Consider the following 24,335-nt stretch of genomic DNA (forward strand, 5'->3'; position numbering starts at 1 on the left):
CTTCTGATCTCTCGTCCGAGTTGGCTTTATCAAACAGGTCTTCTGCCTGTGAAACACTCTTGTCCCTCCTGCTGGGGAACTGCCACTTAATCTTGCGTACACCATTTGCACCAAGTGTAACAAGAATGTCTGAAAAGTTTGAAATTTCCACTTTGCCTGCTGTATGATAAATTTCATGTTTCTGTGACTTCTGTGGAGATAATGTAGCCTTAGTCAAGTAGCAAACTGTTTTTAGATACACATCTAAACATATGTTTAAAGTGTATGTATAAAATGGCATGTTTTCAATTTTTAATAAATTAGATTTGTTATTGTTCTTGTTTTTATCAGATACAGGTTATTGCAACATATTTTCTGTGGATTGTTCTTTTAAAAAATAGCTTTTCCCAAAGCATTTATAAGGTACTAGCATCACTCTCACTAATGAAACCTTACTATACTTGCAGTGTTCTAGATCCATACTCAATAAATGCATGCATCCTCAATTCTTCAGGAAGGTACTTAATTATGTAGGCAAGAGTACTGTTTGTATGACTGAAATTACACTTATATTTTAGTACCTTTCTGCCTTTGTCTGTACTGTAAGTAGATTTTCATGGAATGTGTGATACTTCCTCCAGGTATTTTAAAAAAGGTTAACAGAGTACAAGGGAAAACACTTCTCATGAGTACTTAAAGGGAACTTGTTTTTTACTCTTTGCATAACTTCTGTGCCACATTAAAACATTGCATCTATGTAACACAGAGTTAAATTCTCCATAAACAGAAGGAAAGCACTTCAAGAGACACAAATTTGCAATGTCTTTCAAATTGTTCCGTTGAGAATATAAAAGGAGAATGTCTGGCACTTCCTAAATTCACAAGTGTTTGGGACCGATGCAAAACTGTGCCATCTCCACTGTAGCCTCTGGCAGTGTGGCTACTGGGGAAGGGCTCCTTATGGTGCCATTCTGGCAGGTCCTGTCCTGAAGAGTACAGAAGTACCAGAATGAGTCAGGAACTGAAGTCTCTTAAATGTGAGTGGCAGGGCGTGTAATAGGAAATAAATTATCCTTAATCAACTAATAAACTGACTAAATTATAATGGTAGTGCAATGGTGAGAATTTTGCTGTAGCATTATAACTTGGTGTAGTTATAGTTTATAAACACACTTTAATTTGAAAATAGCCATCCTTCGTTACTCTGGAAACGGATTATTTTGATTTGCTTCCTCAGAGCTGGTCAGAAGACGAGGATTGTTCTGTGTCTCATCTTTCATCTTCTGTTACAGGGGTCCTGGGGGTGGTAGACCTTGGCCAAACCCAACCAATGCCAATTCTGTAAGTATATATTTAAAATATATTAGACATCATCTTATATTTAGGGAAGTATTTCTCATTAATACACCAGGAAAAAAATTCCATTTCATTCAACAAATAGAATACTGCATGCTTTATATTTTTCCCTGTAACCCTGATGCAGAGCAGGCACAGTGAGGAGCACATCTGAACAGAGAGCTCATTGACCTGCAAATATCCAGCTCTGGTCATAATCACACAACAGCTCTACATCTTTACATCAGTTAGAGCACTTCACAGAACAGCTCTACATCTTTACATCAGTTACAGCACTTCCATAACACAAAGGTTATCCTGGTGTATATTTAAAATACATTTTAGCTTCCTTTGGTGCAAGTAAGATGAGTTAGGTCAACACTATCTGGCCAGCAAGCTCTACAGAAATCACAGCTTGTTAAGATACAGCTGAATGTGTGCTCACATATTTTACGTAACAAAAGCACATTTGCTGCCCTTAACTAGGGAATATGGAATCATAGAGCAATTGCTTGTAAGACTTTAGCCATTTTTATATGCTTTTTGTAAAAGCAGTGCACTAGTGAATTTCATTACAACAACTACAAAATGAGGTAGTCTAATAGCAGCTTGAAGGAAGAGGAGGTCAGTGAGGCATCCCACATGAACAACAGTGTCTGGTATTTCTTCAGAAAACACAAAGCTAAAGTTTTCGTTTTCATTCAGTGATCATATGTCAGTAGTATAAAAATGTGTCCCTTTTTGGCACTTACTGTTGGATAAGATGGGTCTGGCTTAACAGACTAGCCTGGTTCTTTCTGTTGTTTTCAATTTTGATTTTTTAATTCTACTGATGACAGTTGGAGAAAAAAAAGAGCTAAAACTCTTCCTCAGTTTTCTTTTGCATGTACTCAACTAAAATGGATGTTAGGATATTTTTCAACTGATAGTTGAAATATTTTCATTCTGTTAAATCAATTGAGAAGTCCAGTAATAGATGTATTTGTAAAAATGAGTTGGCTGACAAGTTGTCTACAATCATGTAAGATGCTTATGCTACAAAATAATTCTGTATTTTGTCAGTACAGTTGCTTAATTCTTACCCCATCCTCCTATAATAGCCTTGGTCCATGCTCCTTTAGAGAGGATAATTGCAAAGGCTATCATAAAAAAGAAAACTGGATTATTCACAGGCAACTGGATTTCTCCAGATATCCTCTGTAACAAATACCACAGTTGAATTTGAAATGAAAATAGAACACTGTCCTTTAAAAAAAAAAAAAGAATAATGCAAAGAAATAAAATTAGTATTTTCTAGGGTGATAGATATGAGAGTTGCTTTTCCTTTTCTGGTCAAGATTTTAATCAAGATTAAGTATATATAAGAACATACAAATTCAGTCCATGCTTGGGATGACTCTGAAGTCCTGTTGACTTAAATGCAAGTATGTGCTGCTTAAGTTTATACACCTTATAAAGCTTATTACCTTAATAATCTTATAGCTTAACCTTTTACTATAGACTGCAGATCTTTACAGACCTTATTGTGGTTCCTGCAATAGGAATAAGAAGACTCTTGTAGTAGATGCAAGAACTGGAGTGGAGCTAGACCTTGTAACTTGGTATATTAAAAAAGTGATGCTGGCTATTAAAAATGCATGCCTCACTTATTATGAAACAATGGAGAGCAGATATCAGACCTCAGCCTACAGACATTTAAATGTGTGAATTATGTTATTCATTTTAATTTCGTTAGAGTGGCTACCAGGGCACAGTAATCTTAAATGGAAATATTTTTATTTGAAATCTTGGGTATTAAATTTGGTTTGTGTCTATATTGCTAGTTTTGGACTTGAACATACTTAGAACGACAAGTTATTGAAAAGAAGAGGTGTTTGTTTTGACAACAATAGCATTTTTCCATAATCCTTAACTGTGTCTTTGAAATAAATTAAACAAATAGGCGTTAACGTACAGCTGTACATAAATGTACGTATGGACTCCATCTCACTGCAGAAGAAATTACTGTTTTGTTTCTATTGATATTACAGATACCTTATTCTTCAGCATCTCCTGGGAACTATGTAGTAAGTACACTTGCGTGTGTTTGCTTATTAGAATAGATGTTACATTTTATTTAGGCAAAGAAGTAGCTGTCCAGATGTTAAGAAGAACCCTTGTGTATTGGTTGAGAACTGAACATCTGATCTGCACTTCGGTTTTTTTCTGCCATCTATGGTGCATATGTTGATGTTCATTACCAGAATCATTATCAGTCTGGTCAAAATTACCCTCAGTGCTGTTTTATTTCAGCAAACATTTATATAACTGTCCTGGTTTCGGCTGGGATAGAGTTAATTTTCTTCTTAGTAGCTGGTACAGTGCTGTGTTTTGGATTTAGTGTGAGAATACTGTTGGTAACACACTGATGTTTTAGTTGTTGCTAAGTAGCGCTTATCTTAAGCCAAGGCCTTTTCAGTTTCCCATGCTCTGCCAGCAAGCAGGTGTGCAAGGAGCTGGGAGGGAGCATGGCCGGGGCAGCTGACCCCAACTAGCCAAAGGGCTATTCCATACCATGGAACGTCATGCCCAGTGTATAAACTGGGGGGAGTTGGCTGGGAGGGGTGGATCGCTGCTCGGGCATCGGTCAGCGGGTGGTGAGCAATTGCATTGGGCATCACCTGTCTTTTCTGGGGTGTTATTTCTTTTTTTTTTTTTTTTTTTTTTTTTTTTGAGGGGGGGTGTGTTGTTGTTGTTGTTATATTCCTTTTCATTACAATTATTATTATTATTCTTAGTAGTGTATTTTATTCTACTTTAGTTATTAAACTGTTCTTATCTCAACCCACGAGTTTTACTTTTTTTTTCCCCCTCCCCACCCCACTGGGAGTGGGGAGGGGGAAGCGGCTGCGTGGTGCTGAGTTGCTGGCTGGCGTTAAACCACGGCAATAACCAATACAATATATTGTGTTCAATAATAAAAGACAAAAAAACCCCAGCTTTCTCGGTAACACAATATTGTGTATGAGTTTCTGAACTTTAGAAAAAAAAGCATTTGAAGAATTAGAACAAGCTTTTATCTCCCCAAAGATATACAAATGGGTCCTGATAGCTAACATTTTAAGGAAAATTTTTATTCTTATAATTACCTTCTGAAGACTTGAAAATTCTTTTTTTCTCCATGGTCTGTTATGTCTTCATTTCACAGACATTGTCTTAATTTATTATGGATTAGTTGGTATCATTGTTTTTTCTTAGTCTGTACTTCAGAATGAAATAGTTAAAACTTTGTAATAGGCCCAGCATTGAGCTGTCATTCAAAAGAACACAAAATGCTAACCCTCTGGAATTTAACAAATACACTTTACCTATCAACAGGATGTTTTTTGTTGGAGTATATACTGCTGGTTTTTGTCTCTATCCCAAGAGATTAACTTTGTTTATCCTTTTAGGCTCTTTATTGTTGTTATTACTGTTGTACTTGGATTATTTGTAGTTCTGATGTACTCTTCTAAGGCATATTGTTTCATCTGTTTTTATCACATGCTTAGTATTGGTCTCACAGGGTAACGAGGGAGAATTTTTTATATATATATATTTTTTTATATATATATATATATATGTATGTTGAATTCCAAATTTCTGTTAGTTGGTCAGGTTTCAGTAGACCTCCCTTTTTTGATATTTCATGTTTTATCCCCTGAAGATTAGACAACTGCAGGGCATTGGCTTTAATCACCATAAAACTTGAAGTTATTTCACAGTGTGGAAATAGCAGGTCCTTCACCACGAGGACAATATACTAGTGTTTTTTCATCTGTTTGTGCTCCTTATAGGTTTCTCTTACTTTCAGTCTTCGTAAGAGAGATGATCCTGCAGAGCTAAAGCTCAAGGATGAGTTCAAGGATAAGCTTGTTTTGTTTAGACAAAAGCAATTTCTTTTGTCCTTTGTTTAGACAATTAGCTGTGAAGAAGTTTATGATTCTCGTAAGTGTCCGTAAGTGTAGTACTCACTTTGCCACATGTTTAGTGGATACAGTCCAAATCTGCTGATCTTGAAACCAGTTCTTTTAATGGAGAACTTCATAAATTTCTCTTTGTTGTGAAGAGGTTTTATTGGTTTTGCCACAGCCATTAGTGATCAGTTATTGTTGCAGATTTTGAAGATTTTTTGGGAATATTTGACTTCATATTCTTGTTTTTCAAAAGTATGAAGTCCTGAGAAACTAGAAAAGGAGATACTATAGACAATTACTTTAAAGAAGCAAACCTAAGTAAAATGCAAGTTGTAGTAGCAGACCCTGTTGGTGTACTCACATCAAGCCAAAGGTCAGCCGGGATAAATGACTTGGACAAAAGAGGGCATCACCATATTTCGGGGTATAGATGGAGGAAGAGTAAGAATAAAGAGGTGATTTTACCTCTTTCAGTGACAATGATGAGACTGATGCTGGAATGTTGCATCTAACTGGCAACATTGAAGGGAAATCAAAAGATACGCAAAGATGCAAGAATGAAACACACGAAAGATTGACGTATTGCTGAAAATTCCTGAGCCTTGATCATATGTGCTCTGTGAACTCCAGCTGTGCTAGTGGGAAAGCTTGCTGCCTGATTCCTTGTCCCCACTCTTCTGCTGAAGGTTACCACTCCTTCAAGTCTGCCACTGGAGTTCCTTGGATGAGTGACCCTCTTTGTCCAAAACAACTGAAGTTGATTGAAGCATTTAAAGAACCTGGTCCTCGCTGAAGCACTTCAGTTGACCCAAAATAGGTGGAGGGACACTCAGGGAGGGAGCTCCAAGCAGAGCTGAGGCTGCCGCAAGCAGAGGATAGTGGTAAAGCAGCTGAGGTGGGCCAGGGGTTGAAATCTTCTGCCTGTATAAATGCTTGCACAGTGCATGTCTTGTCTGATGCTGAGAGAGTAGTCTTGCTTCAGAAAGGCTCACTGTATTTTGGAACAGGAACGCATGAACTCCAGCCATACAAACAGCTAAATAAGCAAAACTGGGGGACCGTAGCTTCCAAGAGAGCAAGCGTTTGGGGACAAGGTGTGGGCTGGAAAGCTCTTAAAGCAGCTTTTTAGCCAAAGGATTTGTGATCTGGAACTACACACTTTGAGAGCTTAATCTGGTTAGTTTATCAGAGAGTTTTTGAGAAATAATTCCATTACATACTAATATATTCTCAGAGTGAAAATAGTTGATACCAGGAGGCTTTCTAAGAGAAGAAAATATACAAACAAGGAGAGTAAATGCAAATTTAAAATCAGATGCAAAAGTTAGTAGTGAAGATAAGTAACTTTTCTAATAAATGACCAGTTAGTGGTTTCTACACCTCTTTATGTGATGCTGAAAAATATATATAAACCTAAAAAAATCAAGTTAGTGAGCTTAGTGCACAAGTACATGGATAAAAAGTCATAGCCTGTGATGCCTAGAGGGTCATATATGTGATCCAAAGGTCACTTTGAATTTGGAGTCTGTGGCTCCACAGCAGCAATGGGGGAATTTCTCATTGCTGAGGGCTGAATAGGCCTTTCAGACAGTTTTGGCAAGCCTGATCCTAACACATTCATTTCTGATTCAATTGTAATTTGGGAGGGGAAAAAAGCTATGGGGCTGCTGGCAGTATGAAATGAAGTTTTGATTATGCCTTGATTTTTATAACCTGATCTGTGGGTTTCGTGGTGGAGGAAGCCTTTGTTCTAGCACACTTTATAAAAGATACTCAATGACCTTGCTTAGTTCACAAGCAAAGGGAAGCACAAGGTAAAGAACTGGTAGGTGGGGTTACATATAAGGGCATAGAGGTATATACATGTTGACTGACTGCAGGGATGTGCTGCTGCTTCTGGGTAAAAGATTTCTGTTTCATCTACAATTAACTGTGTGTTGATCACTAGCTGGCAGACAGAGATGCTCCCCCTGCAAGTCTTTTATTTGTACAAACCTGCAGAGGAGCGGTATCAGTCAGAAAGCTGATACATTACTGAGTTTGATTGTCTGAATAATGTTTGCTAGTTGTCCTGGTTTTGGCTGGGATAGAGTTAATTTTCTTCTTAGTAGCTGGTACAGCGCTGTGGTTTGCATTTAGTGTGAGAATAATGTTGATAACATGCTGATGGTTTAGTTGTTGCTAAGTAGCACTTATCTGAAGCCAAGGCCTTTTCAGTTTCCCATGCTCTGCCAGCAAGCAGGTGTGCAAGAAGCTGGGAGGGAGCATGGCCGGGGCAGCTGACCCCAACTAGCCAAAGGGGTATTCCATACCATGGAACGTCATGCCCAGTATATAAACTGGGGGGAGTTGGCCGGGAGGGGCGGATCGCTGCTCGGGCATCGGTCAGCGGGTGGTGAGCAATTGCATTGTGCATCACTGGGTTTTTTTCTTCTTTTTTTTCCCCCTCTTCTTTTTTTTGTTACATTCCTTTTCATCATCATCATCATCTTCATCATCATCATTATTATTGTTATTACTATATTTCATTATTATTATTATTGTTAATATTCTATTCTACTTTGTTTATTAAACCGTTCTTATCTCAACCCACAAGTTTTACCTTCTTTCCCGATTCTCCTCCCCATCCCACTGGGAGCGAGGGGGAGTGAGGGAGCGGCTGCGTGGTGCTTAGCTGCTGGCTGGGGTTAAACCACGACACTAGTATATTATTGCTAAATGTTTTGTAAGAAATGTTATTTTAAGTAGGTCATTGAGAAACAGTGTCTATTGTTTTAAATCCAAGACTTTTCTGCCTCCTTCCAAAATATCTCAGTGAATTATAGCAAATCTCAGCAGTGTCCTTGTAAGCAGACAGGAACAACCAAACCTTTATATTCAGTGCAACTGAAAAAAAAGTTACTGTCTGGAACAGTATATCTGCTATTGTAAAATATAACAAAAGAGATAAAAATACAGTAAGAGTCATATGGCAATGAAAATAATCATCTGTTGCTAGCAATCTGTGTATTTTTTATTATGGAAAGTCCATATTTATTGACTTTTATTGACGCAGACATTTTTAGCAAACTGGAAGTTGGTAGTTTTTCATGTTACTTAAAAATATTACTGGATCTGAAAACATGGGAAGCAAGATGTTACGGTTCTGTTCTTACTAAACTGTCCTGGTTTCAGCTGGGACAGAGTTAACTCTCTTCTTAGTAGCTGGTACAGTGCTGTGGTTTGCATTTAGTGTGAGAATAATGTTGATAACACTCTGATGTTTTAGTTGTTGCTAAGGAGCGCTTATCTTAAGCCAAGGCCTTTCCAGTTTCCCATGCTCTGCCAGCAAGCAGGTGTGCAAGAAGCTGGGAGGGAGCACAGCCGGGGCAGCTGACCATAGCCAGGACAGGCAAAGGGCTATTCCATACCATAGAATGTCATGCCCAGTATATAAACAGGGGGAGTTGCTCGGGCGTCCATCATCCAATGGACGTATGTCCGATTCCTTTTCATTACAGTTGTTATATTATTATTATTATCATTATTATTATTATTATTAAGTACTGTATTTTATTTTACTTTAGTTATTAAACTGTTCTTAACTCATAAGTTTTACTTCTTTTTTTCCCTCCTCCCCACCCCACTGGGAGGGGGGAGGGGAAAGCGGCTGCGTGGTGCTGAGTTGCTGACGGGGGTTAAACCAGGACATAAACGATTACGAAGTTTAGAGTAAAATTCTTGGAGAAATTCTTAAAGAACCTTAAAAAGCTTGTTTAACAACCAGAGCAGTTTGTGTGCAATTCTTAGTCATAAACAGATTTGTAACACAGAAATACCTGAAACTAAGAAAATAGATGTTCCTTGATGGGGTTTTTTTGGTTTTCTAAATCTTTGGTTTAGCAGTCTAGGCAAGTGATATGACCGTACCCAGCATTCTCCTGACTTTTTAAATCCATTTGTCATTAATTTGAGAAGAAGGTTTGTATACAGACGTTATTTTAAAAAATTGTAGGATATTATACAGACAGAATTAAGATGCCTATGGTATCAAGATACCAAGTCTGCCTAAAAAAGAAAGCTTTCTTAAGGTGATTAGGCTCTTCTGTCCCCATAGGACACCCCCTTGTTTTGTGCTTAGCAAACATTGGTTACTCTGCCATTGACTGTAAACAGAGTACAACAAAACAGAAATGCCAGCTGAAAAAACAGTAGTAATAAAAGTAGGTTGAGGGAATTAAATGTAATTGTCTTAAGCCCTGCTCCAAGTATTTCTCTTGTCTGACTCCAGCTGACAGAGAGTTATTGACTATATTGACCAGAATATAATGGATATTCTTGAGTCTGTATACCTACGTACATCAGAAGTCTGTGCCAGAGCTTGCTGACCAATTACCTTGTCTTAATCTGTGATGAGCTGTTTCACTAGCTTATCAGAAAATGTGCATGTTTTTACCAAAGTAACTCATGACATTCACGATACTTTTTTTTTTTCATTTGTACTGTGTTCATTTTTTACTGCGGTATTTTTTTCCTCTCATGCTAACTGACGTTTTCTACTCTCTCTAGGGTCCTCCAGGAGGTGGAGGGCCACCAGGAACACCTATCATGCCTAGTCCTGCAGGTACTGAAATATACTCAGAAATAGTAAAACATAATTATAAGGGATTTTAGGTAGTACACAAATTATTTTTCAGCCTTTGATTTTGATAAAGAATCAGATAATGATAATGTATTGGGTTTATACTTTCTGTATCAGTTTTTTTCCTGCACTTTCACTCTCTTTCTCTCCCTGCTGTGTTGCAGAGGTACAAAGCATTGTTTCTCTGCAGTTCGGAGCAATTAATTTCTCTGGCTTTTGAGCTGATCTTTTCTTGCACTGTTTCAGCCATAGCAAGTTCAAAATGAAAGAAGACACAGTCTTATTTGCTTTTGCTAATGTTCTTTGGGACAATTCCACCAGTTTGGAAATCAGGAGATTTCTGCATCTGGTGAAACTTCCCTGTAGTATCCTGTGGGGTAGACCTGACCAACCTGTGGCTCTTGAGCGATGTGCTGCATCCCGCGGCTATGTCATCTGACTGACGGCAGGGTCATGCTGGATGGGTTGCTCTCCTCTGTCTTGCAGTGGAGGAGTAAGGCCCCAGGGGAGCCATCGTCATGTCCTACCAGCGATCTGTTCACAGAACTTCAACTGCCCCATTGTTTCCCTAAGTAACATGGTCTGTATCTTGCAACTCGGACCACATAGAGATTTTGGCCATGCAAAAGATTGGCCACATTCCTACCAAGGTTTGAGGAAACAAGGAGGAGGATGGGAGGATTCAGGATGGCTAGCTACCTTCTCAAGGGTTAAAGATGGGCAACTAGATGTAAGTGTTTCCCTCCATCGAAGTTCTGCAAAGATTCTGATATGAAGGTGGAACTGCAGGATGTGGAGCATGCTGTCCTCCCCCATGGACATCATCAGAAATCTGCTAAAATGAAACTAATTACATCTTGTGTAACCAAATATTCAATAGCTACTCCTTTTGGCCAATATCTGCCTTTGTAACTCACTTTCACCAGCTAAGAGGGACCCGTTCACCTCAGTGATGTTACAGCATCCTCAGTTCTTATGTCCTAGATGTTCTTGCTGTCCTCTACAGCACAAGAGGGTAGGGAAGTTTCCTCACTGGCCATCAAAACTTCTTGCACCAATATAATATCTTCATTAAATACAATTCCAGGGCTTTAAAAAAATGCAACCTAAGATAAAGCGTAGGGCCTCCTTGTTTGTATCGTTAGTGAAAAAGATAATTAGTGCAAGCTGGCATTTAAAAGTTAGAGTCTCTTTTAACATAAAACAAACTTATGGGCAGCCTGCACTTTTAAAAATAGTCAGCACTGCAGTTATGGCACATGTTAGACTGTCTGTGTGCAGCTCAAATAAAACTTCTGCTGACAGTTGTTCCCATTTTCAGTTAAGAGACTCAAAGATGTTTTGAGGCTCTGTTTTCCAAAGTATGAAAACACTTAGAAATTGGCCACCTGAGAATTTTGCAAAGATATTTACTTGCCTCTGAGACGAAGCAGCTCCAAGGGTTCCCGTGGCCCAGCCAGCCCCTCTGTATTTTTACATGAGCCAGCAGAACATGGGGAGAGCCAGGGATGTGTGTTGCAAAAGGATCTAGTGGTTGAAGAATTTTTTGCCTACCTCATTGAATGTTAAAAATAACTTTTTATATGCTAATTTTACTTTGATAACTTTAGGCTAAAAGCTTTTTGTTCCCCCTCTTCCTCAAACAGCATATTTGAATGTTCTAGTGATACATAGTGCTCTGTATATAATGGAATTATTTACTCACCAAGGTGAGTTAATGCTTAGAAAACTGTCTCAGAAAGATTAAGGAATAGACAAAACCCTTGATTTTAACTTCCTACTGTACGTACAAATATATTCTTGTGGGAGGTCAGGCTGCATTCCCAGGTCTGACACATGTCAGTGGTCTCGGCTTTCTCACTTTCACTACTTCTGACTCAAAATTCCCCCATCACCTTGTCTTGGAAAAGGAATTACAGCTCAGCAGTGGTTTTTGTGTGTGTTGTTAATCCCAGAACTCTGGCTCAAAGAGGTGGAATGGTCTTTTGGAGGATCTAGATACAGAGTACTAAGCTATTCTTTTTTCTTTTTGCAGATATTATAGAGGTACTGATTTTCCAGAGTTGCCAATATTTTTTTTTAAATCATGCTGTCCCCTTAGGGATGTATTTAGACTTTCCTTAGGTCATTCTCCTCTCAGTAAACCTTTTCATTACATGGCCTATCTCTTGTCAAGTTCCCTTGGGAAAGGTTTTTGCCTAATTTTTTGCCTTCTCTTTCATACAAATATTGATGAAAGGTGTTAAGACTTTGTGTGTGTTAGCAGTGGGGATAAGCTGGAGATCAGAATGAATCATTTCTATCTACTAATGGTTCTTAGGCATTGGTTTCTTAAGTTCAACCAGAAGAGTTACCTGGGTTGACTCCTGCATTTCAACTCTGGAGGTGCTCCACCTGAAAATTCATGTGCATTGATTGCAGGAAAAGGACTGAGATGCAATATAGCTGTGTCAACATCTAGCAAGGCCAAGTGAAACTCTTGGCAGAACTTAATAGCTTAAGCACCATGCTGTGCCAAGATGGTTTTGTTGGTTTTGGACTCAGGATTTTTTTTGAAGCATTGCACCACACTGTACCATGAGGATACATCAGCTAAAGCTATCCTTAGAGTGAGGATCTTTGCACCGTGTTCAACTGAATGGTTAGATATATCCAAAATCAAATAGACTGACATGGATGAGAATAAAAAATTTTCATGTGCTATACTAACTTGCACTCCATATAATGAGAAGCTATTTATCATTTATTATAGATGGAAAACAAATTACAGGAAGTATTGATAAGAAAGAAACTCCTGTTTTGAAGATGAGTGAAGTAATTTGGAACTCAAGGAAAAAGGATTTATGGAATTAAATAGTTACAGTTACTTGGTGATTTATAAACCTTTTAACAGTTATGCATAAAACTAGAGTCTAGAGGTAGTCACTTAGGGACCATTGCAATTATTTCTTTTCATAGCTCTGTTGTGTGGTAGCAATAGATAGGAATGAAATCTTCCATTATATTGCCACTGTGTATCAGTGATTCAGGCACAGAAATAATATGAACAAAATGACAGGAAATGTATTAGGTGAGTAGTTTTATTGAAAGGTATATATTAGGACTTAAAATAATCTCTTATTACAGATTCAACCAACTCTGGAGACAACATGTACACTTTAATGAATGCAGTACCACCTGGACCCAACAGACCTAATGTAAATATGAATCTAGTTATATACTTCTCTGAACTATACAGCCTTTTTTATCCAAACACTACATTTCCATCACATATCATTAATACTAAGTTTTCCATTTTTATGGGTGACACTTCAGTTGCTTCCCCCCAGCGCATACTTTTTAATGTTTCCCAAATCAATCATGCCAGTACATGCAAAATAATGAGTGGAGCATATTCTTCTACATGGAACAGACCTTAGAAGCTTCTGCATCTGGATCTTGGGGACGACTTAGTTTGTCACACTGCGGTGCAATAGACTTCTGTGTGATAGGACGGCATCCTAGGAGCTGCCACGAAGCATTAGTTTCTGCAGGATTCAAACTTTTGTTATAAAAAAGTAGCTACCCCTGAAAAGGGAGGAGAAAATTGCTGAAAGTGACCAGTATTATGTTGCCCTGTCATTCTGTAAAAAAGGATAGAATTAATGCCTCTGAGAAGAAACAAACTTCCCTGTTTATCTAAATGGGATGTTAAGAATGAAACCTGTTGATAACATTTAAGTATTTGCCTAATGAACTAGTTAACTTGTGACTATTTTAGCGTAAATGTCAGCAGTTTTATAGCTGCTGACAAAAATCTGGATTTTTAGGTAGAACTTGTTTCCTCTCTGATCTTTCTCTACACCTCCAGTTTTATTGTATTTCTCTGATTACAACCAAAGTTCATTTAATCATGATCCATATTATGGGCCTTTTGAAAAAAAGGCCAGTAGAACTTAAAAATATAGATATTTAGATCATTATGCAGTGAATTTTAGAAATTTTTCTATAATGCTAATGTCTAAGTTTTTGAAGAACTAGATTTAAGGTTTGTATCTGAAATTGGACAGAAACTGTTCATGCTGCAAAGGTAATGCAGAGTAGTCCAACTATCAGTATGGATAAGGTGGGATTTGAAAGCTGTTAATCACTTACTCATTGAAGAGAATCATAAAGTTCCCTGTAACTTCAATGGGAGTGGAGCTTGGTCAGCACTAGCAGGTTTGAAAGTCATACGGAAAGTGTTGAAGTAAATAATAAATTATTCTTAAGTTATATTCCAGCCTACAGAGGTGAGAGTTTCCAAAAATCATTAAGGTAGCATTGGAAAAAGTGAACAGAAGCAATGATGGTTTTTCAGTCTTCACATGAAAGACTTTCACTTGACTTGCACACTCAGAGCTGGGACTGTGCATTTTTCCTGGTTTTTTTCCTGGGGAATATTTTATTTTTATTAGATTATCTACAAAAAATTGTACAGTAATACCAGTTTTTAATGTCTGATCCTTTTATAGTTTCCAATGGGGCCAGGGTCAGATGGACCTATGAGTGGACTGGGTGGAATGGATTCACATCACATGAATGGATCATTAGGTAATGATAGTAAATATTACGAACATTGTGAACTTTCAATGACTAGTGCCATTTTCTATGACTAGTTCTCTGAGTTATGTGGAAGACTGTATGTAAAAATCTTTTAAAAACTGAAAAAGCTGTATATACATCAATAAGAAGATACTTTTTAAGCATCTGAGTTGGCATGCATCACACACCTCAGCAAGAAAAATACTGTATTTTATTTATATAAGAGAGTATGGTTTTAATCCAGTTAATGAAAACCAGTCTAAAAGCATGCCATCATAGTAATGTAGAGGTGAAGACTTAAGAACCATTTTTATTTACCTCTCTTCCTCTTTGAAAATATTGGGAAGGTGTCATTGTGACATGCTGATGCACGTTCTTACTAATTCCCTGGAAGTAAGTTATTACATATTTTGATGTATGTGTTAAGCTGGTTTTATCCCAACATTTTGATATCCTCATTTGTTCTACACTTAGCCATATGTCTGTTAAGTGTGAGTATTATTACTCCATCCCCATTAGCAGCTTCAGACAGGTGCCAATTTTAATGCGCCCAAAAGAACATGAATTCTTGTCAGGGCATGCAGAGGCAGGAGGAACAGTGTACTGCTTGACTTCTGACAATATGATTTTTGAAGGACTCGTATCTAGGGGAGAAGCCTTGCACAACTCTGCAAAACACACACTGCTTTATCTCCTGACTGTCCTAGCAAACTCTTTGCTCTTACTCTCTGCTGGAAGCATGATAGACACTTGAAAGAGATTTAAGAAACAAGCCACAGCTAATAAATTGCATTTATGCCTTCCTCTTCCATACCCACAAGGTGAATAAATGCCTTGGTTTTATTTCTGCTCATACCCTAACACCAGTCCAGTAGCTCTGAATACAGTTCTTGTGTTGTACTCTTCACTTCTGTCTGCACCAAGGGCAGTCAGTCATGCAGGCAACAACAGGGGGGAACCTCAGGCTGCAAAGACTTGAGATCTCTTTCCTTTTCTATCCCCCTGGTCCACCAGCAAGGTTCTTTTTTACATCTGGGAGCTGGCCCAATGCGCACAAGGGGCACCAGCAACACCCTGTTGAGCATGGGGTGTTTATGGGGAGAAACCCAAGCAAGCTAGATACAGGTCAGGCAGGCAGAAGCAAAGCTGCCAGTGTTCCCCTTGCTTCTATCCCCAAAGAAAAGCTCTGTCACCTTCCCAGCACAGGCATGGACCAACCTAAACTCCATACTGTTTAAGTCCATACTACCATGGTGGGTGGAGATCTATCACTCGTAGCCCAAAAGTTGGAGGTTGTGAGACAGGAAGTATAAACAGGTAAGACGAATGGAGAAATTCAAAGAGGCTATGACAAGATGAGAAAAAAACTAAGCCATCAAACCTCATTTAGCAGACGTGTTCTGAACGATTAAAATTCAGCAGTAGGCATCTATCTCCTAATAGAATTACCTTTTTATCTAGGAAACATTACGTTCGAATAAATGAAAAACTGTGTAAAAGATCATCACATCTTTTTCTGTCACTTTCTATAGCCTGAGAATTATTTCTTAGCTAAAAGAAAAAATTAAATAGAAACAGTTATGGCAGGATTTTACGTGTACCTAGCATTTGGTTAGCTATTTTCTCTAGTGAAAGTGATGAAGTGCTTAGTCAAATTAATGATGACTGCTTTCTAGGGGTAACTTCATATCTAAACTGGAACCTGAGTTCTTTAAGGAGAGGAGGGCTGGGAGAGATCTGCTGCATTCATTTCCATGCTGCAGTAGGCAGCTGTGTCTCATAATCAGATGGATAAATTGGTCAAGGTCCATCTTGAACTTCTTCAGCTTCTTTGACCACAACCCTTCTATTGGATATCTGTTCATAGCTCTGATGGTTAGAAAGAAATCTTTTCCTGATTTCCACCAAAATTTATCCTTTGGGCCATGACAAAATAACTCTTCATAACATTTATGTATCTGGTATATTTATAGAGAGAAATCATATTCCTTCTCAGCCTTAATTTGCCTGGCTAAGTATAGTAACCTATTTCAGTTTCCTCCCACAACTCCATTTTCTTGATTGTTTTTCTCTGATACTCTTCTAGTTTTGTATTCAGTACTCTTCTAGAATTTGTCTTTCCTGAAAATAGATGACCAGAATTGTTTACTGTCTGTTGCTGCTAAAAATGCTTTTCTTGATACATCCATCCTAAAGTTACGTTTCCTTTTTTCTTGGCTTTACCTGAGTGAGAGCTACAGCATGTGAAAAAAATTCTTTCCAGTAGTCTTGCACTAATTCTGTTTAATTTTATTTGGTTTCTGTTACTCTGGTCCTCAGGATCATCTGCTTTCTTCTGAAAGATACTGTCATCATCAGTATTTTTAGTGCGTCAAAAGTTGATGTCATTTCAGCCAATTTCAGTAGCAGGCTTCTGCTTCTGGGAGCAAAGACATTGATGAAACCCTCCCAGCTGACCTTAGTGATAATAGTGGTCTTTTTTTCCCCCCAGGAATATCAAATTTTACTAGTTAGCCATGATTTTGCTTTGTTTTTCCTGAAGCAACATTTCCCATAGGTGGATATACCTCAAATTAATTGTGTTGCCTGTACCCTACCATGGCTAAGACAACCGGGAGGTTGGACATACGGTTTCTTGAGTTGTGCTGGGCTGTCTCGTCCTGAAAGGATGCCATCCAAATAACTGATACAGATCAGAAGTGTGTCCTTCATTCTTTTCTCACTTTTTGCACTGGGTGTGTACACAGAGAAAGGACTAACATTATTCAATACTGATGGTAAACTTTTACTAAGAGAGACATTGGGAAGGAAGTGAGATGATGCATGGTTGGTGATGTTTTAAAATATTGCTGTTACACTATGTATTTACTATGAAAAAAAATTCTTAGATTAACTTCAGCTCAAAACTAACTGAATAATTGTCTGTTTTAATTTAAGGCTCAGGAGACATGGACAGTATTTCCAAAGTGAGTATCTACTCAAATATTTGGAATTTTTAGAATGTTTCAGTCTAAACATATTTTCTTTGTCTCTGTTATGAAGCTTTTTGTTATGTATCTACATTTTCTGCTCGTCAACTCTTTGGAGGCTATGCAGACAGAATTAGTATTAATTGAAAATTTAAAAACAATATAATCAATAGGGAGTATAAGTAGACTTATTCCCTACTGCATAATAATTTGTATTAATGAATGTGATTAATTATATCCAGTTCATAATCTGATTGATCATGTTATAATCTTCCATACTGTTAAGACAAATGAATATAGTTCTAATAATCAATTCTAGTTAAATGTAAATTTAGGAAAATGTCATTAGGATGTTAGGTTTATGCACTGCATGATTGCTTTTGTCACCTCTGTAAGGCAATGTTAATATCTTAATCATTAGTATAAGTTCCTAAAAGCTAGATTAAGAAGTAGTCTCAGAAGAAGCACTATTTTGATATCGCAACCATTGTATAGTTGGAAATGAATATGAGTTTAACCTGCAGGGGTTTTGCACCTATGAAAATAATGTTGTGCTTGAATGTGTCACTTTTTCCATAAAAATAAAACGCCTACATATGTGATCATCATTAATTTAGGAATTAATGAGCTTATTTGGTATTGATAAAGTGGCATAAATCTGTCCCCTGCAAAACACTATGTTTTGTACTCAGCATCTGCAGATATAACTGACTGAAACTAATAAATACATCACTACAACAATCTCCCTGCACTTTTGTACTTTTGATCTGTAGATACAGAAATTGATGGACAGATTGTTTCAGTTAAAATTTTGTAACAACTCATTCATTTGTAGCAAAATTCTTAACAATCTTCCAAGAAAGGAGTATAAGTTTGTTCTGAGCATATCAACTGCTGGTGTATTTTGGTTGTCCCAGCACCAAGTACCACGGTGCTGTTGCTAGATCTCTCCCAGTTCAGACTTTGCCGTTTCAGATCTGTCTAAAGCTGATCTGCACGTGCTCTGATCACACTAGGGACCTTGCTGTAGATCTCTTCTCAGGAGCTATGATGAGATGCCAACACGTAGGGAACAAAATGCTCACCTAAATTCCCATGGGTTAACACAGAAGTTTGTAGTGTGAATTTGTTGAGAATACACTTCCAGTGTTCAGAAGGCAGGAATCATTCTTCACTTAGTGATACATATTTGTATATCCAAAGAGGAGGAGGAGGAGGACCCTGTGCGGTTCCCCAGTTTGTGATCTTCTGGTGGTGTGGTATGGGAGAGGGGTAGCCTGTGAAGTGTGCTTAGTGTGTCTCTTTCCTGGAGAGAAGGACCTCAGCAATATGTGTCCTGTAAGGGAGCAGTGTCTATAGCAATCCTATATTTTTGTACACTTTAAGATCTGTAACATTTTCAGGCTCTGCAAAGAGTAAAATGATGGACTGAAATGACCATGTTGCCTTAGTTGTGCTGTGCTTAGAAGTGCAGTGATGGATTCAATAAAAGCCTCCAACGAGATAATAAGCGTACAGCACTTTTTAAATCAATGTCCATATTTTTTCTTCAGTATTTTTATTGCAAACTGCAGCATTTTTTAAGGAAAAAACCCAAAACATTTCCATTAGCTTGCCGTAGGATTATTTTTAAAAGTCTGTATTCAACTCACTGGTATTAAGTATCAGTATATGTGCTAATACAAGTATCAGGAGCTCTGAAAACTTGGATCCAAAAATTTACCTGGAAGTCTTGCAATTTGTTAACCTTAATAAATGACTCATAGAAATCACATCTGATGCATGTCTTTTTCAAAAGAAAAATGCTGCTGACTTCGGAAGTAGCAGAGTTGTCCTGTTACACTGTAATATCTTTTTCTGAGTAGCACTGCCCAGTATGCAGCCTTCATTGATAGTAGTAAAAGCGTGTGGGTAGCATTGGTAATTTCAGGTAGGTAGTAGTACCTAATGCTTTTGAAACTTGAATGGAAAAGTTCTGCTTGCAAGGAACAGTAGATTTCTGGGGTTGATGCATGCAAGATTCTTACGTGGCTGCCTTCCAGTTTTGTACAGTTACCAGGATTGTTCTTGCTGAGGCAACAGCCTCCCTGCACACGTCACCGGCGAGTCTTGCAGTTGGCTTTTTCACAAGTAGATTTCCAGTGATGGAGATCGTTCGCTGAAGTTAACACGGTTTGGGGTGTGTGATGCTCAAGTCCAGGCACAGGACTGCAGTGGAGTAAAATGCATATTAGAGGAACTGATTATCAGTTCCCAGGAGATGTAGAAAATTAATCCAGTCTTGGTAGAATCAGTACAGCTCACAGAATTCAGAGCTACATTTTCTAGAGAAGATTTTAATTTAATTGGCTGAATGGCAAAACATGAAGTTTTTATGAAGTAGATTGAGATGGGGGAAGTAAATTAACTGAAATTATGCTTATTAAATAAACATTAATAACCAGTGTTTCTTGCAGTGCCCATGGAATTTGTGCAGGCATCAAAGACATACTTGCTTTGGAAAAACTCAGCTAGTACTACAATGCTAGACCCCATACTGGCCATAAAAGCAGCCCAGGGGAGTTGCTATAAAAGTGTTTATGTCAGAAATTTGAACCTTTGGGGCTAGCGTACTGTAGCCATGGCAGAATTTCAAAGCTTTGTGCTACATAGAGCAAGATAAAATAGGGGTAAATCCCCCAGGAACAAACAAAAGTGCAGGAGCATCATATAAAATAAATGTGACAAGGCCTTAGTGGGTTTTAAACTTTATATTCATGCATTTTAAGGCCAGAAGGGACTGATACGATTGTGTAGTATGACCTTCTGCATAACACGGGCAACAGGACTGCCCTGAATTAATTCCTGCTTAAGGTACAGTAGCTGTGGTTGAACTAAAGCAATAGTTTTCAACCTTTTTTAAGCTATGGATCCCTAAATATTTGCTGTAGTAACTTCACTGAATAGCAGATTTAATTGTCTGATGTTAACTAGTTAGTCTTTTAGTTGTCTTTGATGGATGTGTTGTCCAGTGATTCCTGGAGATCTGGCGATCACAGTTTCAGAAGCAGTGAACTAGACTGAAGAAAGCAAAAGGGCTAAGGCAGGGGTTTTGACCCAACTCTGTAAGCTGCATTTCAGCTGCTAATAAAAAAGTTACGCTTGCATGTTGCTTATGTAATTAATTTTATGTTTAATCTATAACTGAAAATAAATACACCAGGCTGAACCCATATACATAGTTGGCCGTTCAGACTGAGAATGGTCATCTTCCCTTGGGGGAATATGGTGAAAACTTAACAGCAGCCTTTCACTAACCATACAAAATACGTTACAAAGCAGACAGTATCTACAGCAGTCAGGTGTACCAGTCTGCTAATGTAGTAGCAAAAAGTAACTGATTTAAGTTGTGGTATTTGGTGAAGCTGAGAACAACACTTTTTGTTCTCCTGGGCGGTGGGGTAAATCTGTGGAACAGTGGAATGTGTTGCAGTCTTTAAATTATGGACACGTGGTCAACATGAGACTTCATGATTACAAGGAGGAGCATGCAAAATATGGTATGACAGGGAAGTAGCAGTCATAGCTATCCCATCCCATTTTCTGTTCAGTGAACACTCCAGTGTACATCTTTAAAGTGCCAGGGTAGGATAGATACCCTTTGTAGTACTGAGGAAAGTGCCAAGAAATTAAGGGGACTTTCTCTTTTTTTAAGGGATTTTTCATTCAAAGTTTGCCTTACTGCAGATTTAGTTATACTAAATGAAGATTGCACGCAGGTGTTTTCAAAGTGCAAAATACCTGGCTTTCTTAAGAAAAAATCTCTATGCTAACAGACATACTGTGTCAGGATTATAATTGAGAATAACATAAGAAAAAGAGGACAAATTCACTTAGGATTCTTACAGCCGTTATGATTTGGTCACTTTGATCAAGGTCACTACTTGGAGTTGCATTTTGTTAGTTTGCCCATTGACTGCACTAGGTTTGTGTTCAATTTATTGTGACATACCAGATTTGCATTTGTATAAGTAAAATCTCAACAGCAATATTGCATTCAGTTTTTCTGGATTAAAAAAAAAATCAGGGGAAGAACTGTGATAGATGTAAATGTTTCATAATGAAGTTCATGGCTTCACTCCCCCCTTTCCCTGACTGCTCCTTTTCCATCACAAATCCTCTATAAGTAGGAGTCTCGACAGTGATGGAAGGAGAATTGCCCATGCTCCAGGAATGGTGAGGTACCACAAATCAACTTTGTAAAAACACCTAACTAATTGTAGTGTCTACAATAATCATGTATTAGCTATTGACTCAGAATGATTTCGGTGACAATTACCTTGTTTCACCCTTTCTTTAAGTAACTGAATCTTGAAAGCATTTTCTGAATGTTGCAGAGGTGGTTGTGCACTTCTGTAAAAAAAAGGAATTTATCTTCAGAAGCCTGTATATTGTTATTATTTATTAGCATTTCAGTTACACCTAGACACTGAAAAGGTAGATTAAAATGCTGTTGCATTATGCTCTGTGCAAGCAAATAGCAAAAGTGCACCTCCTCCTGAAAGCATTTGTGAGCCGAGTCCAGTGGCCAGCTGTTACTCAGGAGTCTTTTGTCTAAAACTCTTGTTAACTCTTTTATCTATAAACGCTGTGTATTAGCTGTGCTCAGTGAAGTGGTTTAGCACTCGAACCACACTTGTGAACTACTTGTGAAACTGTATTTCAATAAACTGTGAACACTATGAACAAAAACCCCAGGCACAGGCCTTTGCAAAGGTCTGTGTAGACCAGATCCATCCATATGTCTACCTTTAAGTACACATTTGTAAGTCACTTATGTCAAGGCACATGCTCATGAACTTCGCTGAATTTGACCACATGATTTAATGTAGTGACAGAGCTACCTCGTATACCTGCTGCAGCCATTTATAGCTTTTCCTGACTTCAGTAGGAGAAGATGCTGGCTGTAACCTGAAAACAAGAATTACAGGTAAATAATTCTTGCTTCAGGGAAGAAAACATTACTTTACAGGCTAAAATTAGTGACTGAATCATGCAGAACGCTGCAGAGGCTTATTTTTCATCTTTGAAAATCCCAGTGCATTGCACAGTGCATCTTAGTACACTACAGTATCGTGTAAAGTGTGCCTTTGGCACACTTGGTGAAGCTGGGAAGTGAACTGAAATCTTCAACACTTAATCTGTATTTTAAAATCTTATTTAACAGAACTCTCCCAGTAATATGAGCATGAGTAATCAGCCTGGCACTCCCAGGGATGACGGTGAGATGGGTGGAAACTTCCTAAACCCTTTTCAGAGTGAGAGCGTAAGTATTTCTTTACCCAGGCTTTTTTTTTTTTACTTTATGAACCTTTATGTCTGTCATTTTGTTTAAAAAAAGAAAAATAACAGCAAGAACAAACAGTTTTGTAGTGTACTTGTAATGCGGTACTATGCCTTACATGTTTTTTACTAGCTTCCAGAATTATAGTATTGATTTGACAAAAAATTGTGCAAAAGACTGCTAGAAGTTGAGCTGAAACTGGAAAATGTGGGAGGTGTAGATTTACTGCAGAAACTCTTTTTCTAGATTAAGAGGTCAGTTGTCAATGAAAGTTAGATCTGTCAGGCAGTAATAATTACGCCTCACGTATTCAGTAATGCACAACGGGCATTTGTCAGGCAATATCCGAGCAGCCTAAATACACGTAGCTGACAGATCCTTACATCTGAGTGTTTCAATGTGTGGTTGCCCAACCTTTGACTCCTAAACAATGTGTTTTGCAGGGAATGTCTTTTAGAACAGGATTCACATTGAAGTGTGTAATTAGAGCACCAGTGGATCTCATGTTGCAAAGATGCAGTGTGCTATTAGAGCCAGAAAAAGCAAAAGTTCCCTCTAGCGTTCATTCTGGGACAAATGATGCTTTTTTAAAATGGAGAATGCTTGAGGCAGCAAAACGTGGTGTAAAATACATTATAAAGCAAGACTACAGTATTTGCATACTCATGTGCCTGAAGCTGGGTTTCTAAATCCACATTTAGGTTCCTAAATAGGAGTGGCCTGATTTTTCAGAAGTGCTGAGTGACTTCAACACTTCTGTTCTTATTGGAAATCACTGCTGCCAGAAGTGAGTGCAACTTCATTAACTATGCCAGTGGTGAACTTCAGCTCAGAAATTATGACGAGTGAACAATTTCTGTTAGATCACAAAACAGTCGAATTGCATGACAAATTTCATGGGAATCCGATGTGGGGTTTTTTGGGGTTTGCTTCTTTAACTAGTGGAAAGGAAGAATTTCTGCATGTTAGCTGTTGGTGTCTTCATAAAGAGGGCACATGTTCAGATTGTGTGGAGTATTGGAGAAGATTGGTTTGTACAACCCAAAAAGACTGATGTTTCAATATCTGCCAAAAAACCAGTAACCACAGAACCTCCATTAAATGTGATCCTTGGTCATGGTAATCCTTGACTCTCAATTTGACATATGTTGCTTGTACTGAGGGCAGGCAATCTGATCAGCAGGCAGGCCAGTTCACCAAACTAATGTCATGAAAAGATGGACATCAGTTGTACTCAAAAGAAACTCAGTTTTCTCAGACACTTCTGGATTCTAGGTGCTCCTAGATGTTGTTTTTGCTACCTGGAAGAGCCTGTGAGTTTTCTGAAGGTTTTAGATGAGATGTATGCCTACAAGGCATGCATTATACATGCCACATGCATTCTAGATCTACTTCTAGGTGTTGTTTCCTCTCTAACACGAGTCACATTGTAGTCCTTGGGAACTGTCTAGCTTTCTGATTCATATTTTGTTACTTGGCTACTTAGAATAGGCATTATTATGAAGTCCTTTCTCAGACAAATTTGCTGTTCAGTTCACCAGGAGTTTTCATTCGGTGTGGGTAACAGTGTTTGGCTAATAGTAAGTTAAAAATCACAGACATCTTTAGAT

General features: G+C 38.1%; 1 protein-coding gene across 22 annotated transcripts in view; it reads left to right on the plus strand.

Annotated features, from left to right (window-relative positions):
- Positions 1-24,335, plus strand: part of SSBP2 (single stranded DNA binding protein 2) — a 188,493-nt gene that overhangs the window by 161,062 nt on the left and 3,096 nt on the right. For 13 of the 22 annotated variants that reach the window (XM_050912629.1, XM_050912631.1, XM_050912632.1 and 10 more), the window contains 7 exons: positions 1,272-1,320; positions 3,345-3,380; positions 9,798-9,852; positions 12,997-13,067; positions 14,364-14,442; positions 17,371-17,399; positions 22,609-22,707. In XM_050912629.1, coding sequence (XP_050768586.1) covers positions 1,272-1,320; positions 3,345-3,380; positions 9,798-9,852; positions 12,997-13,067; positions 14,364-14,442; positions 17,371-17,399; positions 22,609-22,707 — 418 coding nt within the window. The remainder of the gene's footprint in view (positions 1-1,271; positions 1,321-3,344; positions 3,381-9,797; positions 9,853-12,996; positions 13,068-14,363; positions 14,443-17,370; positions 17,400-22,608; positions 22,708-24,335) is intronic. The other 9 variants (XM_050912642.1, XM_050912643.1, XM_050912651.1 and 6 more) reach the window with 6 other exon arrangements.

The sequence above is a fragment of the Gymnogyps californianus genome, chromosome Z (genome assembly GCF_018139145.2).
Source record: "Gymnogyps californianus isolate 813 chromosome Z, ASM1813914v2, whole genome shotgun sequence".
NCBI lineage: Eukaryota > Metazoa > Chordata > Aves > Accipitriformes > Cathartidae > Gymnogyps > Gymnogyps californianus.